Raw genomic sequence first — 15887 nt, forward strand, 5'->3', positions numbered from 1 at the left:
CAAGGACAAAACTAAAACTTAGTTTAAATATTAGGTAACAAAAGAATACTTGACTCTAAGATTAATAATTTTAGTAAGAATTCATCGTGTGTCAATAACCATAAATTTGACTAACTGCGGACAAATTAATTGATTATTTAACTAATAAATTTAGTTAAAAACTAATTAGTTTGTTAATCTAAAATTTTCAAATATTTATGAAAATAGTTTTATTAAAATCATATGTTTAAGTGTCTTTAATATTGCTCACATCATTATACATCTTCATGTATCTTTGAAAGAAAAAAATATTTCCAAACTCGTATTGTGTATTGATAGTATATTGAAAACATTGCAAATGTTTCAAAAAGATTAGTGTTATAGTGATTTTAACCATTGAAAATTTTACTAATATATTAATGTGAATACAGATAAGTATCAAAGCATTCATGTACCAACACAATTTAAAGATGTTAACGCATACTCATCCATAAATATGCAAAGCAATGACGTTCATCATGTCCATTCATTTTTTGTTTCACTTTTTTGGGTCAGAATCATGTCCTTGCATTTCAAAGTACAAAGTACAAATTAGGAATCCATCATCGTCATCATCATACACCCTGCCACTTAATGCATAAGGTCCATTTAAAGAAGACCAATTGAGTATGCCACGTGAGTGCAAGATTGCAGGGAAGCAAATCCTACATTTCATAAACAAAGATCGCACCATACACGCAGAGAATAACGTCACAGCAGAATATAAAAAAGATAAGAAAAACTGGTTGATTGTTTACTAAACTTCCAAGCACTGTGAAGTGACTAAGTACTTGTAATGATTCTATAGAAAGGTACTCTGCTAACATTGAATATTTGAATCTTCAAAAAAACTACACAACCTTGTAGGAATGATCTAAAAGAGGATGAAACATAGTTTATACATCATGTCATGGATCCCATCACTTGTCACTGATGTTAGCACCATAGCTCAAATTCATGCTTCTGAACAAAAAAAAAAAAAAAAAAAATAAGAAGGCAACATGTCAACCACAAAATCTCCCCCATAAAATCAAAATAGTAAGATCTAAAACAGTAAGAAAATTTCAACCTTCTCAACAGCTTGGAAAGCACCAGACGAGACTTGTCTGCCTTCCCTAAGGAGTTGTAATCGTGATCGAAGCATTTGATTCTTTTCCTCTCCCTAATAAAATAGCAAATGGTGATTAGAGAAAGTGGATACAAGGCCAAAGGGAGAAAAAGGTGTAAACCTCCAACCTTATTCCTGACCAAAAACAAAACACAGAATCATGTTTTAGAATTTGAAAATGATAATTTGTCCCTCGTCAATTCACCATTCCACATAAAGTGACACTGACAGTACACTTACCAACTGCACCATCTCCTTTAGATGTTGAATTTCATTCTTCTTTGCTGCAGACAGATCCTCAGCAACATCCATTATGTTACTCCTGCATTTGTATCAATGCTTCTATTGAGTTTAAGTGAAAAATAATAATAGAAAAATTGTAATTGCAATGGCGAACGAATGATAAGATATGAATGCAAATTGACTAAATATCTTATGGGGAAAAAAACATCATAATCCCCAAATTTTAAGGCAAACCCTCTACTAGAATAAGCAAAAATGTCGATAAGACTAGCACGTAGAGAACTTAATGACATTGAAGACTTCTTAATTCAACTTAAGCTTCACTAATTGTTAAATTGAAGCATAACATGATTTTAACTTTTAAATATATATCAAAAATATATGCATCCTATATAAGCTACTTCAGTTATAGGCAAAAACAGACAATACCTCTCTGAAAATAAGGGATCGAGATCTCTTTCTTCTATGACTTCCTCAACTGCATCGAGGGTGGCTCCTACCTACATGAAAGATGAAATTGAATGACAGAATAACTAGCAAATGAAAGAATTGCATGTGCGGCTGCGTGCACATTTAAGCCTTATACAATGAGCCAGATTGTAAGGGTAGCAATAGCCCAATGTATTTCACGTCCAAAGTAGGCCATGCCATAATGAAGTTTAAAAAAATACAGAAACTACAATACTATTTCAAGTCAAAACAAACTAAGAACCTTTCTGCAACAATTAAACCATGTCTGGTTATCCCTCTTGGTGGAGTGAATTACATGGATCAGATAATGGCATATTGCTCTGTCCTAAACTATTAAAATAGTTCTTTATTTTAATCTAAAATTCCAAATTGGCATGCTAACAACTTTTTCCAGCTGACTCCCGCCTAGGCTCTCGATTAGGTTACATAAGAGAGTTTAAAACTTTCACTTGACATAAGGAACTGAGTGAAACAATGACCATGTATGTGTTGCAAATGTTTATCAAGAGAACATCTTCAAAGCAAAAGCTCATACATTTATAAGACAATTTAGATAGTCTTATAAATGTAAATTGTTGGAGGCAACCGTTATGGCTAGTTGGAACTTTGGTACTTTAATATAGGTTGCTAACACACATTGTCTCTGTTGGGATCCTTGGCATTAGGTAAAGCCATAAACAACAACCCTATTTATATCCAAACTCTATGACACTAAACAAATATTAAAAAACCGAAATAGTTGTTATAATTTTTTTTTCCTGAAATCATAAAATAAAACAAAAGGAAAAATAGTCAGCTGTACCTTTGTTCGAAGGCAGATTGACTTAAACTCTTCCTGTAAAAATTGAATGACAGCATTTAGAATTGGAATTTTTATCATGATAATAGGAACTTGTTATATGCTTAAAATTCCTGCAATGTGTATAGAACTACATTTATGTGAAAGAAGCAGTTACTGCGTTCTAACCAATTAACTGTCTAGTCCATAATGGCATAGCTGGCATAATAAGTAGAGCAGGAAATTATAAGCATACCTCTATGTTTTCATGCAACGAAGTGATGAGCTGAAAGGTTCAGAATTGCGAAAGAGTGAGAGGCATAATTGTAAGTTGTAACAGCAAAGAAAGAATTAATATGAGGATGTGATACCTGAAGAAACAGACGATGAAGAAATTGTGTTTCGGTGTCAGTAAAAGTTGAGAAAGCTTCATTGAACTCCTACAGATGGAAAGAAAGAAAGAATAAGATATTGTGATTGGGGATGGAAAAGAGGAAATTAAGAGAGAGGAGAGAGAGAGAGAGAGAGAGAGAGAGAGAGAGAGAGAGAGAGAGAGAGAGTAGGGTACCTGGTTGGAGCAAGAAGTGAGGAGAGAACGAAGGGCCAAACTGAAGGACTTGGTCAAATCGGAGAAGTTGCTTCCGAATCCCGTTTCCATTGAAGAACAATCGTTGTTGTTGCCACCTGCTTCAACCATTTTCGACTTCTCCATCGCCTTCTCCTCTGCTCCCGTAAAGCTGTGAATTTTCCCCCGCTCTTTTTTGGACGACAAGCTTTTTTCAAATTTTGATGGTTTGGGCTTTTGGGCTTAATTGGGCTCCTTTGAAAAGGAACTTCAAGTCCATGCCATCCCTCAATTTAAAAAATACTGTATAACCAAAAATAACTCCTGTCCAAAAAAAAAATCGCTATTTTATTCTTTGTTTGACTGATTATGACTAATTTTGATGTATATGTAATATAATTGTAAAATCAAATACAAGAGCTTAATATAAAGGAATACAATTATTAAACAAATATGTACAAGAGTTTATTGATATCTCATAGCCTTTTTTTTTTTACAGAGATATCTCAAAGGTCAAAGCCTTGATAAACTGATCAATAAGATAAATTAATAATTAATATCATTCATCATAACTTATCTATTATTTGATGTCGACAAATATCTGCGAGTGCCCTCTGTTATGCATCAAACTAATAGATAACTTTATGCATCATTAAAAGGTTATTTCTAAATATAATCTGCATTTGCATTTGCTTGGTTTCTATTTCGCTGAAATCACATAAATTGTTGCACCTCGTAATCTTATGGGCCATATCTATCAATGTTTAGTTTCGAAGAAAGAGGGTTTTTTGTCCTCTTTGACCTTAAAATTTTGCTTTATTATAAGTTGCCAAATGCCAAGAGGGGGAGAAGGTGATTGAATGTTATTAGGGTGTTCGCAGTGCAGTTTGGTTCGGTTTTGAGAGAATCTGATCGTCTAATTAAATTACGGTTCAGTTTGGTTCGATTTTTATAGCAAAATTATTCAAACAAAACCAAATCAATTAAAATCGGTTTGGTTTGTTCGGCTTTTTCAATCAATTCAAAAAAATACTACCATATTTGTCTGGTCTGACACAGCTAACACTGAATGTTTGTTTAGATTGAAGTAATCCCAAATACAAGCCTGATATAATTTTTAACCAGGAAAGCATTATTGATTACAGATGAGGGAAAAAGAAAGCAAAACATAACTACATAAGAAAAAATATAAAAATAAATAAATAAGCACCTTTTTTTGTTCTACTCCTTTGATTTTGCACACCAATTCATATAGTTCCCTTATGTTCGCCTAAAATATATTAGAGAAACAGAAAAGCAATAATCAGAACTACGTTGGTCTAACATTTCAATTATCACATTATACCAAGTTAGAACCAAAGTAGATTGGCCTTGGAAAATATGCTAATAAGAAAGAATAGAAGAACTTTACATATAATAGCAAATCATGTTCTTTACTTGCAATAGGCTATCAAGTAATGTCAGTGTTCCAATGTCTTCCTCACATAAAAATACTCAACAGTATTTTTTCTTTTTGGATAAAAGATGAATATCATTGACATAGTAATGCCAATGTGTATTACATATGCAACATAACCGCAAAACCAACAAGACAACCCCATATGAAATGTATTGGTACCTTTTTGCTTAATTTTACAGTTGACACACTGTTATCTCTGGCATCAGTCAACTTCAAAATGAGTGGGTGAACCTCAACACTATATTGCTTCTGTGCAGCACCCTGCGAGATCAACTTCCTCGGTAATGCTGGTCCACCTTTATACCTAGACCATGGTAAATCAAAATCTGTTACATATTCTACAAATCATGAAATCAAACGTTAGTGATCATCAGATGACACAATTGAAATATAACCTTAACCACCCAAGTTCCAAGACTTCTCCATTTATATGTTACCATCATTATGTCAATACTAAACCTATTAAAAGATAGCAGATACAATGACGGAGGTAATCTAATACTTCAAATCTGCTTCCATTTTCTCATTATTCAAATTTATCTTACCATACTGATTTCAATCTCTTCCTATCAGGATCCAGAACCTTCAAGACTTGATAAATCATAAATCACTTCAAAAGTAATTTTTTATTTTATATTATTTTTCCAGAAAAACTAATAATAATAATAATAATAATAAGCCAGAAGCAGTTTCATATAAAGTTTTCAGATATTATCACTTTATTAGATAACAGATATTCAACAATACTAACAATACAAAGTACAAACCAAAGCATTTTCAGTAATTCAACAGAACAGCAATTGAAAATGAACAACAAACAGAACAGAACAGCAATTTCAGTCAAATTACATACCTGACTCAGCGGCTCGGGCTCCATCTCTGACTTGAATCGGTGACTGGGTGGGAGGTGTTGTGTTGTGGGTGGCCAGAAACGCTGCTGGGTGGTGGCGTGGTGCTCTGTCCGCTGGGTGGTCCTGGGTGAGTGGGTGGTGCTGTGCTACTGGGCGCTGGCTGTGGCTGGGGTTTCGTGGTGCTCTCTGTCCGCGAGGAGGTCCTGGGAGCAGTGGGAGGAAAGATTCGGCGGCGCTGCGAGGTGGTGGGAGGAACGGTATCGCCGGCGCTGAGGGTGTAGAGAGCGAGACTGTGAGAACTGAGAAGAGAGGGGCTAGGTTCCGTTTGGGGGTGGAGCATGGGGGTTACTGGGTTAGAAGAAGTTAGGTCACGCTCATTTGGGGGTGCGGTCTGCGGTATGAGGCTTGGTTTTTTTAGGATTTTTTACCTTATCAATTCGGTTCGGTTCAATTAGAATTCTCGTTATTAAAATCGAAAATCGAATCGAGTCGTAATAAAAACAATAAAATATCTTTTTTTGGGTTTTTAATTTTTGATTAATTTAATCTTCGATTTTTTCGATTTAATTGATCGATTTAGTTCGGTCCAAATCGGGCTTAAACACCCTTAAAAGTTACGGTGACAATTAAATTAAGCACTCAATTGTCACGGCACCTTATGGTTGTATTAGCTAGAATTTCTATCTTTCTTTTTCTTTTTCGATTGGATATTATATCTATTATCTATATATCTATCTATTTTTGTTTTTTTTTTCCTTTCTAAAATATTATTTAAAAAGAAATCACTAACTTCTTTTTAATAAAGAAGCTTAATTTTTTTAAACTGTTCCATAATCGAGTAACCACTGACACTGAGCAGCTTATATTCGGTTCAAAGTTCAGAACTTCAAAATTATGGATTCAGACAAAACTTATATGACACATATAGTTTTTACTCAAACCATGATGATTTGTAAGTAATTTTTCAAAATATTACCAACATCTTGTCCATTTTGCAAAAGAAAATTTACAAAAGAGGTGATCAAATGAAATGTAACATGTTAGCATTATTGTGAATTGAATCTTGTGCTCGGAATGTTGACCACGGTCCATTAGTTAAGCTTTTCGTAAAAGAGAGTTTTCAAATTATTATTTTTATGATTGTGAGCTAGTCTTTTGAGTTTTGAATGATGCCTATTCTTCGTGGGTGAAATTATGATTCCTTGCCTTGCTTGACAAATCTTGGAACTGTTACTTTTTTCTGATAATAACCCGTGCAATTGCATAAAGTGATGGGTGCAACTAGGAAATGAAAAAGTTTGGGAAGAATAATGTCATTTAGATACTTGGAATAAAGTCTAATTAAACACGATAGAAAGATGTACAAACTTTAATTTTGGCCCCGCCAATAAACTATTGGGTGTTTGTAAAAATAAAATGAAATGAATTACACAGAAAAACAAAAACAATTAATCTATAGATAGTTGGTGGTATCCAATAAGAAGAGGAGTTCTTATGTGAGGTAGGCGCCATGTTTGAATGATAGAATAGAATGTGTACAAATGAAATGTCTCTTTCTTGTGTAAGTTGACAAAACAAAACAAAATATTATTCCTCTGGAGACATTGCATTTTGGATAAGCTAGTTCTAGTGGGGCTATGTCACCTGTTTCCTTCATTCAAAATAAGAAAAAAAAATTGTGTATATTTACTCTGTTCTGTATAAATATACATTTCTCAATCTTTAGATGAAGTGTAAATCCATCTCATCTAAATTGCTATACAAGACAGAGTAAATATTTTATAATAAAAGAATTGTAATCATTGAAAAAGAAAAGAAGCCTCTTCCTTGGGATGACAATGTTGACCTTGGAATTTTGCCTCTTGTTTGATTTAAACCAAGAAAAATATGGTGTATGGTTTTGTGCTTCTTTAATTTGTGTTTGAGTATTCCACATCAGTATATATAACATATGTTACCCCATTTGTTTGTGTATTTTGTTTGTAAGATGAAATTGACTTGTTGAGAATGCTGAAGCATTTATAGAACCAATTGTGAGTAGGACCAATATGGCTGAGCCAGCATATGTTCCTCCTTTGACTAAGTAGCATTCACCATTCAACCATCCCATTCCATAGACCTGCCTTCTACTCATGCTTGTAGCTGCTATCAACAAAATTACTGCAATCCCAAAGCTGAGCCTGCCAAACATCACTTTTGATTTTGTAATTTCTGCACTTTAGATTGGAAAAGTGTTTACTTATGTATGAAGCATAATAAAAAATACATAAACTATACTTTTATTATTATGATCTTCATGATATTTAACATGCCAAATAATAGCTTGCATATTTATAATAATTGTTTTTGCCTAGGTGTGGGCAATAATAGTGGCGGGCACCGAGGGACACAGTTTCCTAAAATGATTTGGCCTTTCACAACAAAAAAAAAAAACTAAAGCCAATACCAGACAAAAGAAAATGCTATTTGACAACTGGATTTGAGTTAATTGGTTTGGTGCTGTGTCCACTTTCCACATCTTTTTGAGTCTAGAAATCAACTTTAATTAGTTCAATTTTAACATGAAAATGATATGATCAAGTACAAGGTAGCCAATAGTAAATAAAGTTTGTGATTGTGAAGTAACAACAACTAGTGCAAAAATGAAGTTACCATGATATGAACCAAAGAATCTTTGCAAGAGCAGGTATCTTAGAAGAACATGAGCTCTTGAACATCATAGTATTCCCAATTATGTGAGCAATGAAGAGAGTAACCAAAGCTGCAATTCCCAATCCAAATGATGGACTTGTTGGTAGATAACACAGCTTTCCATTCCACCTGAGATCATCCTCCTACGTTGAGTTATGATCAATGTATCAAACAAATGAACAGAGCAAGCCAAGTATTATTAATTATTATCAAGCACTATATGCAATACCTTATTCCTTACTAACTCAGCAGCTATGCAAAAGATGAAGGAAACGAAGCCAAGGGAGAGGGAAATGATGAAGAAGATGATTATCAATGAGAATTTGCACCTTGGAGAAGGAATTTCCATGGTTGAACAAGTTGTTGATTGCAAGAACGAAGTTGTTTGTATGAAGAGACTTGAGAAAAGGGAATAAGGAAGGAACAAAAGGTAAGATAAGGTACTCAAGGAACAGAAACATAACTTGGTACTGCCATGAAGTTGTTGTTGTTCAAATCCTTTGTGGTGGTTGACACTTTTTCCTTCCAAATAAGACTTGTGCTACCATTGGCCTTCTTTCAAGAAATTGTAACTTGTTGAGTGGAATCATATGAATAAATTAAAATAGAAAAAAGAATATGGAGCCTTTCATATACCAATTTGTAGATGGTCAACTTCAGCAATGCTTTGAGATGTCCCTCCTTCAAAGGAATCTTCCATCCCCAAAACTGGTGGTAATAAAATACCATTTATTTATTTATGGAAAAGTATAGGGTACCAACATATTATCTGCCAACTTCTGCCAACTCTTATTTATATTTGTGTTTTATGGAAGTGTGTTCGTAGATGTGTCTAATAATTAATATATTTTAAATACATATATAAAGAGACACATCCAGAAAATATATCTATAAAGACACTTTTATTAAATACAGTTATAAAAAAGACATTTTTATTAGACACATCCATGAACACACTTCCATAAAACACAATTATAAATAAGAGTTGGCAGAAGTTGGCAGATATGCTGTTGGTAACGTAGCGGAACCGTTTATTTATATATATACAAGATAATCTTTATCATTAAATACTTTTATAATATGTTTATGTATAATTAAATTATGAGGTTCTTTCCTCGCATGTTGCCTCCAGATTTACGCTACGTTCAAGTACGGTGAAAATTGGAAAATTAGAGAATGGAAATTCGAGGAATATGATTAGGATATGCTTTTTAGTTTATTTATTTTTCTATCTACACCAGTAAGCACTTCACCAAATAAATCTACACGAGTAATTCAACACTCAACAGTCACTCGTATTGACTTTATCTATCTATTATATTGCAGAAAAGTCACATGAATTATTAAATAATTAACTCTTAGATTAGATGTAATTAATTATTATAAAGATAATTTATGGGTACATGAATTGGTCAATCAAGCAACGTTTCTTTCTTTTCTGATGTAATAGTTTTGACAAGCTTGTGAAATTCAAACATTAGACTAATCTGTGACTCTGATACGACGGATTCAGTTGTTATTAGCTGCATGGAATGGAATTTTCCCCAAAACTGGTTCTGATTCAGTTGTTTCTACACATCATTGTTGACGTGTAAGAAACTTTTGTCACATCTCAGAGCGTTTCATTTCTCTTTTCAATTAAATAAGAACAAGTTTTAAACTAACAGAAATTATTTTTAACACGGAGTGGAATTCGTGTTTTATTTGAATATTGATATTTGAAATGTATTAAAGTATTGTAAAAATATTCAACACGCTTTCTTATGTGTTGATTGGGATGTTGCCATGTGCTCAACACATTTTTCTATGTATTACAACACGTCTCTATGTGTTAATTTCTCACCTATAAAATCCACTCATCTGTAGTTACATCAAATAATTCCATTTCTAACAAAAATATCAATATTTTTTTCATATAAAAAAAATTAACCTTAAACTGAATTTATTTTTGAATGAAAATAGTTATTTATACCCGAGCTATACAGCACTAACCACAGAATTCATAACAGAAAAGTGCCAGCTCAGCATAGCTTCATAACAGATTGTAACTAATATTACTCTCAAGAATAAACATTACATTTTTCTTTTAAGGAGTTGAAGAAGAGATTGAGCAGTGCAATAAGCAATGGCTTGAACAGTGACCATTGGATTGACACCCAAAGCAGTAGGGAACACACTTGTGTCAGCCACATAAAGACCTTCAACTTCCCATGTCTCACCCATTTGATTCACAACTGAACCCTTTGGATCATTCCCCATTCTACAACTCCCCATCTGATGTGCCGAACAATACGGCGTTGATATTTCATCATCAACCACTATTCTTGAACTCTCTTCCCTCACAAACTTCTCCAACTCCTTGTAACTAACTTTCTTCACATTCAACACCCTTCCCTTGTTGTGATGTGTGCCTATTTCTTCAGCTCCAGCACCCGCCAATATTCTCAGCACTTTCTCCATTCCTCTCCTTAGATTCTCTTTGTCCACGTCTTTCATTTGATATCTTATGTTGCTTGCTGACTTCACCGTTCCTGATCCTTGATCCCTGGCGAGAGCGAAAACGTGAGCAGTTCTTGAAAACTTGCGCATCCTTTCTTTCACGTCTGCTCCTGAAGTCCATGGCATTAGGATTGAGAACATGCCAGGATGCAGGGCAGGTGTTTGTATCAATGCGCCGTATCCGGATTTGTCGATATCAGCCACCACGGTTGACATGGCTGTCATAATCCCTCCTTCGTAGCTCTTCTTAGAGGAGAAGCAGGTTTCTGTGTCCGTGTCAGTGTCCGTATTTGGGAAAGAGCCCCATGCCATGGCGACGGGATGAAGGTGGAGGTGTCTGCCTATGTTGGGGTTCTTGAGGCCACTTCTCTTGAGCAATGGAGGAGTGCAGAGTGCTCCACATGCAACTATTGTGACCTTAGACTCCACAACACAAATCTCTTTGCTTCCTTTGTGATCAACAAATTGAAAGGCTACCCCTTTTGCTATTCTTCTTGCGCCTCCTCTCTTCTTCTTATGGAGCACTTGGATGGCCTCACAGCTTGGTAGAATTGCTCCGTTACCTGATTTCACTAAGTCAACAAGCCATGTTTCTGATGTGCCTTTCTTCCTTCCATCCTTGCATCCAAAGCAACACCAACCGCAATAGTGATCTTTTTTCGCATTCCTTGGAATGTTACTCACCGGATATCCCATTTCTTCACACCCTTTTCTTAACACTGCATTGTTCAGACCTTCCTCCTCTACCTCGCATTGCACCCCCATTTTCTCACACACAACTTCCATGGCTTCTTTGTATAGTTCACTCTCAAATAGCTCTAGCTCGTGCTTTTCACACCATTCCTTGCACACATGTTTTGGGGTCTTGATGCTTGCTGACCAGTTTATTGCAGAGCCTCCACCAACTGTGGAACCTGCATGTTGAGAATCAAGTGACTAGATAGTATTGTAACTTGACATGCAAGTTAGTTACTTGATTAGTACGTATTTACCTGCTAGAATTAGCACGGACATGTCATCAGTTGCAACCAGACCATTAGAAAGGTACATTTCATCCATGGATGGGCCTTCAAGAAGGGAAAGATTGTTCCTAGCAGAATAGCCTCCTTTCTCCAAAACAAGAACTTTGTAACCGGCTTTTGCTAACACTCCGGCTACTACGCCACCTCCTGAACCGGAACCTATAACAACTGCATCACATTCAATAGATAGAGATGGAGATGATATGCTACTTTCCTTCCTAGGACTCAATAACGAGACACAGAACCCAAATGTTCTTAGAGACTCTGCAATGCTTTCTCTTCTTTGGGAGTTCAAATGGACAACGCCTTTGTAAAGGGGTCCCATAGCTTCTTCACCATCCACATTAGTATCATTCTCTTTTGATGATTTGAAGTCAGGATCAGGTCCACTATATCCAATTGCATTCCATGATTGATTTTCTCCTGATTCATCTACCTGCACAAATAAAAGAGGTGGCAGTAGTCATAGTCATGGACCTTTCTTTTTCATTTTTTGGACATGATCATGGACCTTTCATAATATACTAATATATTAATATGTCATCTCTTTAATGGGCTTCTACCTTAGGAAAATATGTATACGGCTTTTGGACTTTAATTTGGACCTTGGACATTCATTAACCCACTGTGCTTTTAGAAATTCTATTTGGTGTCTACTATTTACCCCTTTATTTTAAATAAAAAATAGAAAGAAAGAAACCATGGAAAAAAAATCCATAAATAATAAAAAAAGTTATTCACACATTAAAATTAGCCACTAAAATTAACCATCAATATATTTATGTATAAAAACATATGTAATTTAATTTACTTTTAATATATATTTAAATTTTAACATATATTTTATACTAGTGACTGATTTTAATAACTCTAATTTTAGTGTACAGGTAGTATATATATTACATAAATAATATATGGAGAATGGGGGAATATTGCTTTCACCAGTCACTAGTGAGTTATTGCATATCATCTTAGCTAATAAAAAGTATATACTTTCAATGTTTTGAACTTTTATAAAGTAATTTAATATTTTATTATTTAGTAGTTAGGAAGATATTTTAAAGTGTGTAAGAATGGTCTACATATTTGTAAGTACTATAACTATATGTATATATGATCAAGCCATAACATATTCTTGGTCACTTGCATCATTTCTTGCACAGGGCATTATAGAAGGAACGATGCTACTTAATTAATAAAATTTATTATTTTTGATAAATACTTAGTTAATAAATATATTTTTATATTAAATTTTAAATTGTAATAGTATAAAATAAAATATTAGTTAACATTAATAAAAAATATTTATCCTCTAATATAATATTTTTATTATAGAAGATAAAAAAAAATGTAATGATGCTCTTTCAAACTTACGTACTCTTAACTCTTAAGCCTCCACTCCATGTAAACTTTTTCTTTGATAGATTAAGATTATTGTGTAAGTATATCTTATCTTCTTGTAAACAGTTTAGGTTTAATTAAAAGCTGTCTGCAAAGTAGAAAGTAGAAACTATTAATAGAAAACTATACTCAAAGTGATATGATTTTGTGCATAATGCATCAAAATGATCTTAATGTAGCTAGCATTCATACGTTATTGTCATGTTAAGCGTTTTATCACATTTTCTTTTGGCACTGATGGAAGATGTATATAACTTTCATGAAAATTAAATGGAAGCTTAGGGATGGAAGGAAGAGGTTTCCAATATTGGTTTGATACTTTGATAGTTTCATGCCCTATAGTATTTCATGTACTGACACAACATTTATTATTTGGAAGCAATGTACTATACAATTAAGAAGAGGCAGAGAAACTTAAGATGCATGGTTCCAGAAATTCAGTTTTGCCAAAACCAGCTTATGAAAAGGAGAGTCTACTTGAAAAATTTATATGAAAGGGACGTGCGATGCCCATAGAATAGAAAATCAATGTGTGGGTGGTTGCCTTGGGTGAATTAACCTAGCTACTACTGCACTCAATATTAATATCTTATGTTATGTGTGTTTCATGGTGGGACCATGTACACTTCAATTGAATTACTGTCTTATAGAAATAAAAAAAAAATTAAAATTAATTTAAATGAAATTCCAGAGGCTGTCCAGCCAAGAATGCTACATCATACTTTCTAGTACATAGTGTACGAATGATTAGAATCGTATTTTATGGTTACGATTATATTATATATTTCTTTTTTATTTTGACTAAAATCGATTTTATGGTATAGACTTTTTTTTCTACCAAGAAATTGATAATGAAATATTGAATCAATTTATTAGTCTTATAATATATTTTAGTATGGAAGATAAAATTTAATTCAATTTTATTATTTTCTCTTAAAATTAGATTATACTCAAATAAATCTAATTTAAAATTTTATTTTATTAAGATATTTTACTTAAAATATAAAATATCTAAAATATCCAATAAATCACCTAATTATTTTTATTTACTCATTCATTTTTTTTCAACACCTCTCGTTCCTCAACACACACACCATCTTCCTCAATATCTCTATCGGTGCCTGCAGCACCTTTCTTCTTATTTTTTCTTCTTAACCATCAAAAGGTATTGTTCTTGTTCTTGACTGGTTCTTATTTTTATATAATATGTGTGTGCGTTAATTTTCTGTGTTGTATCTGAGAAACGTGTTTATATATATATATTTTTATTTTGACAAATAAATATTTATGTTACATAAATTTATTTTTGTTAAATTTTGAATAAAAATATTTATGAGTTTTTAGTAGATAATTTATTTTATTTTTGTGTCAATGACTTTATTAATTGTATGTAGGCTCTAATTTCAATCTTCTACTTTATAAGGAATTAAGGATACAACATACTTTTCTTCCAAAGGAGATTTATTATTTAAAATATGATGTTATATTAATAAATAATAAAAACATTCACTATAAAAATTTAATTTATTTGATAAATATTTTAAATATTAAAATTTTATTTTATTTTATAATTTTACTAATTTATTATAAATACTGGAATTTAATTATTGTTGACAACGTTCTTTAAAATTGATCATCCGAGAAGTGAAACAGAAAAACAGAAACATTTATGCATGCTGGTAGGGATGGAGTGAGAGATACTTATAATGAGGTCTGTCTTATCTAACTATCAGACATATAATTAACAGGCTACCATTTTTGAGATAACACAATGGCACTATCATACTTAACAAGTACAGAAAATTAATTTATAATTAATTAATATTAATTAGTGTAAATAAAATTCTTAGATGGAGACAATTATTAGTCTACTTAAATTGCTTCTCTACAACTCTTCTCTTGTCTATCCCTTTTCTTTTAATGACAGTTTTATTAACACGTATCAGTAAGAATATTTGTTAAATATATTAGGAGAGATGATAATCAATGCCATTCTTTTCTTACAAAATAAATATTAAATATAATACGTAAAATCAGGTAAAGAGAGACATTATCAAAACATTTTTCTAACCTTAAAAATTTTTTTTATTGTTAAAAATATTTGATAACAAAATAATATTAGTTATATACTGTTAAATTTTATTATTTTAAATTTTATTTAATATATCTTAGAATAAATAAATTTAAATTTAAATTAATTATTTTTTGTTTTTTTAATATTACCAAATCTTTTCGTAAATTCTTGTTGGGTACGTGACCCACACCCAAACACGTTTGATTGGTTATTTCTTACAACTTGCAATTTGTGACCGAAAATACTTTATCAGGAAGCAATGAACATGTTATGGCATTTTAAAAGTTAATATTTAATTATTGAAAATATTAAATAATTATATTTAAGTTAAAAATATAAAAATGAATAAGTTTTAAATATTTTAAATTTATTATAAAAAATAAACTAAACAAAAATTAAATACTAAGTAATAAACATCATAAGATTGACCTCGTAATTAATGTTTGCAATGACAACTGAAAACATGAAATTGCCACGCCTATCATACAACAAAGTTTGCATGAACAGATGGCGTACGTACATGTATACATGACTATTTATTACTGTGTATTTATTTTCAGCTATATATTTTGCATGCCTCTCTATTTATGTATATAAAATTAATTGCACACGCCTTTAATTTATAGCATGTCCGAACGAATTGATTATCAAGATGCCAACACAAAGAGTGACCATATATAGGAGAGGAACCAAGAAAAAAAAAAAAA

At 32.5% G+C, this 15887-nt stretch overlaps 3 protein-coding genes across 7 annotated transcripts in view; all 3 read right to left on the reverse strand.

Annotated features, from left to right (window-relative positions):
* Window positions 1-584: 584 nt before the first annotated feature.
* LOC107475509 (uncharacterized) lies at window positions 585-5895 on the reverse strand. Its single transcript, XM_016095166.3, has 11 exons — window positions 5496-5895; window positions 4802-4946; window positions 4394-4453; window positions 3187-3507; window positions 2990-3058; window positions 2875-2904; window positions 2643-2675; window positions 1799-1869; window positions 1367-1448; window positions 1088-1180; window positions 585-986 (listed from the first exon to the last, which is right to left on the reverse strand). Exons 4-11 carry the CDS (start codon window positions 3328-3330, stop codon window positions 939-941), a joined length of 570 nt encoding a protein of 189 aa, XP_015950652.1. The 5' UTR covers window positions 3331-3507; window positions 4394-4453; window positions 4802-4946; window positions 5496-5895; the 3' UTR covers window positions 585-938.
* Window positions 5896-6804: 909 nt separating this feature from the next.
* LOC107475489 (protein MODIFYING WALL LIGNIN-2) lies at window positions 6805-8873 on the reverse strand. 4 transcript variants are annotated; one of them, XM_052258166.1, is made up of 4 exons: window positions 8821-8873; window positions 8514-8736; window positions 8146-8327; window positions 6805-7709 (listed from the first exon to the last, which is right to left on the reverse strand). In XM_052258166.1, exons 2-4 carry the CDS (start codon window positions 8643-8645, stop codon window positions 7448-7450), a joined length of 576 nt encoding a protein of 191 aa, XP_052114126.1. In that variant the 5' UTR covers window positions 8646-8736; window positions 8821-8873; the 3' UTR covers window positions 6805-7447. The 4 variants fall into 4 exon arrangements, with proteins under 4 accessions (XP_052114126.1, XP_020992226.1, XP_015950620.1 ...); XM_021136567.2 differs by lacking the exon at window positions 8821-8873 and having other exon boundaries at window positions 8414-8808; XM_016095134.3 differs by lacking the exon at window positions 8821-8873 and having other exon boundaries at window positions 6805-7673; window positions 8514-8804.
* A 1177-nt stretch (window positions 8874-10050) lies between these two features.
* The window catches only part of LOC127745662 (long-chain-alcohol oxidase FAO4A-like), a 7438-nt gene continuing 1601 nt past the window's right edge, over window positions 10051-15887 (reverse strand). Inside the window, exons 3-4 of one of the 2 annotated variants that reach the window (XM_052258833.1) lie at window positions 11676-12141; window positions 10051-11588 (exon numbers count right to left, since the gene is read on the reverse strand). In XM_052258833.1, the coding sequence (XP_052114793.1) occupies window positions 10258-11588; window positions 11676-12141 (1797 nt within the window). In that variant the 3' untranslated portion in view covers window positions 10051-10257. Of the gene's footprint in view, window positions 11598-11675; window positions 12142-15887 lie in introns of both variants that reach the window. The other variant, XM_052258815.1, reaches the window with a different exon arrangement.

This window comes from Arachis duranensis, chromosome 1, assembly GCF_000817695.3.
Source record: "Arachis duranensis cultivar V14167 chromosome 1, aradu.V14167.gnm2.J7QH, whole genome shotgun sequence".
Taxonomy (NCBI): Eukaryota; Viridiplantae; Streptophyta; class Magnoliopsida; order Fabales; family Fabaceae; genus Arachis; species Arachis duranensis.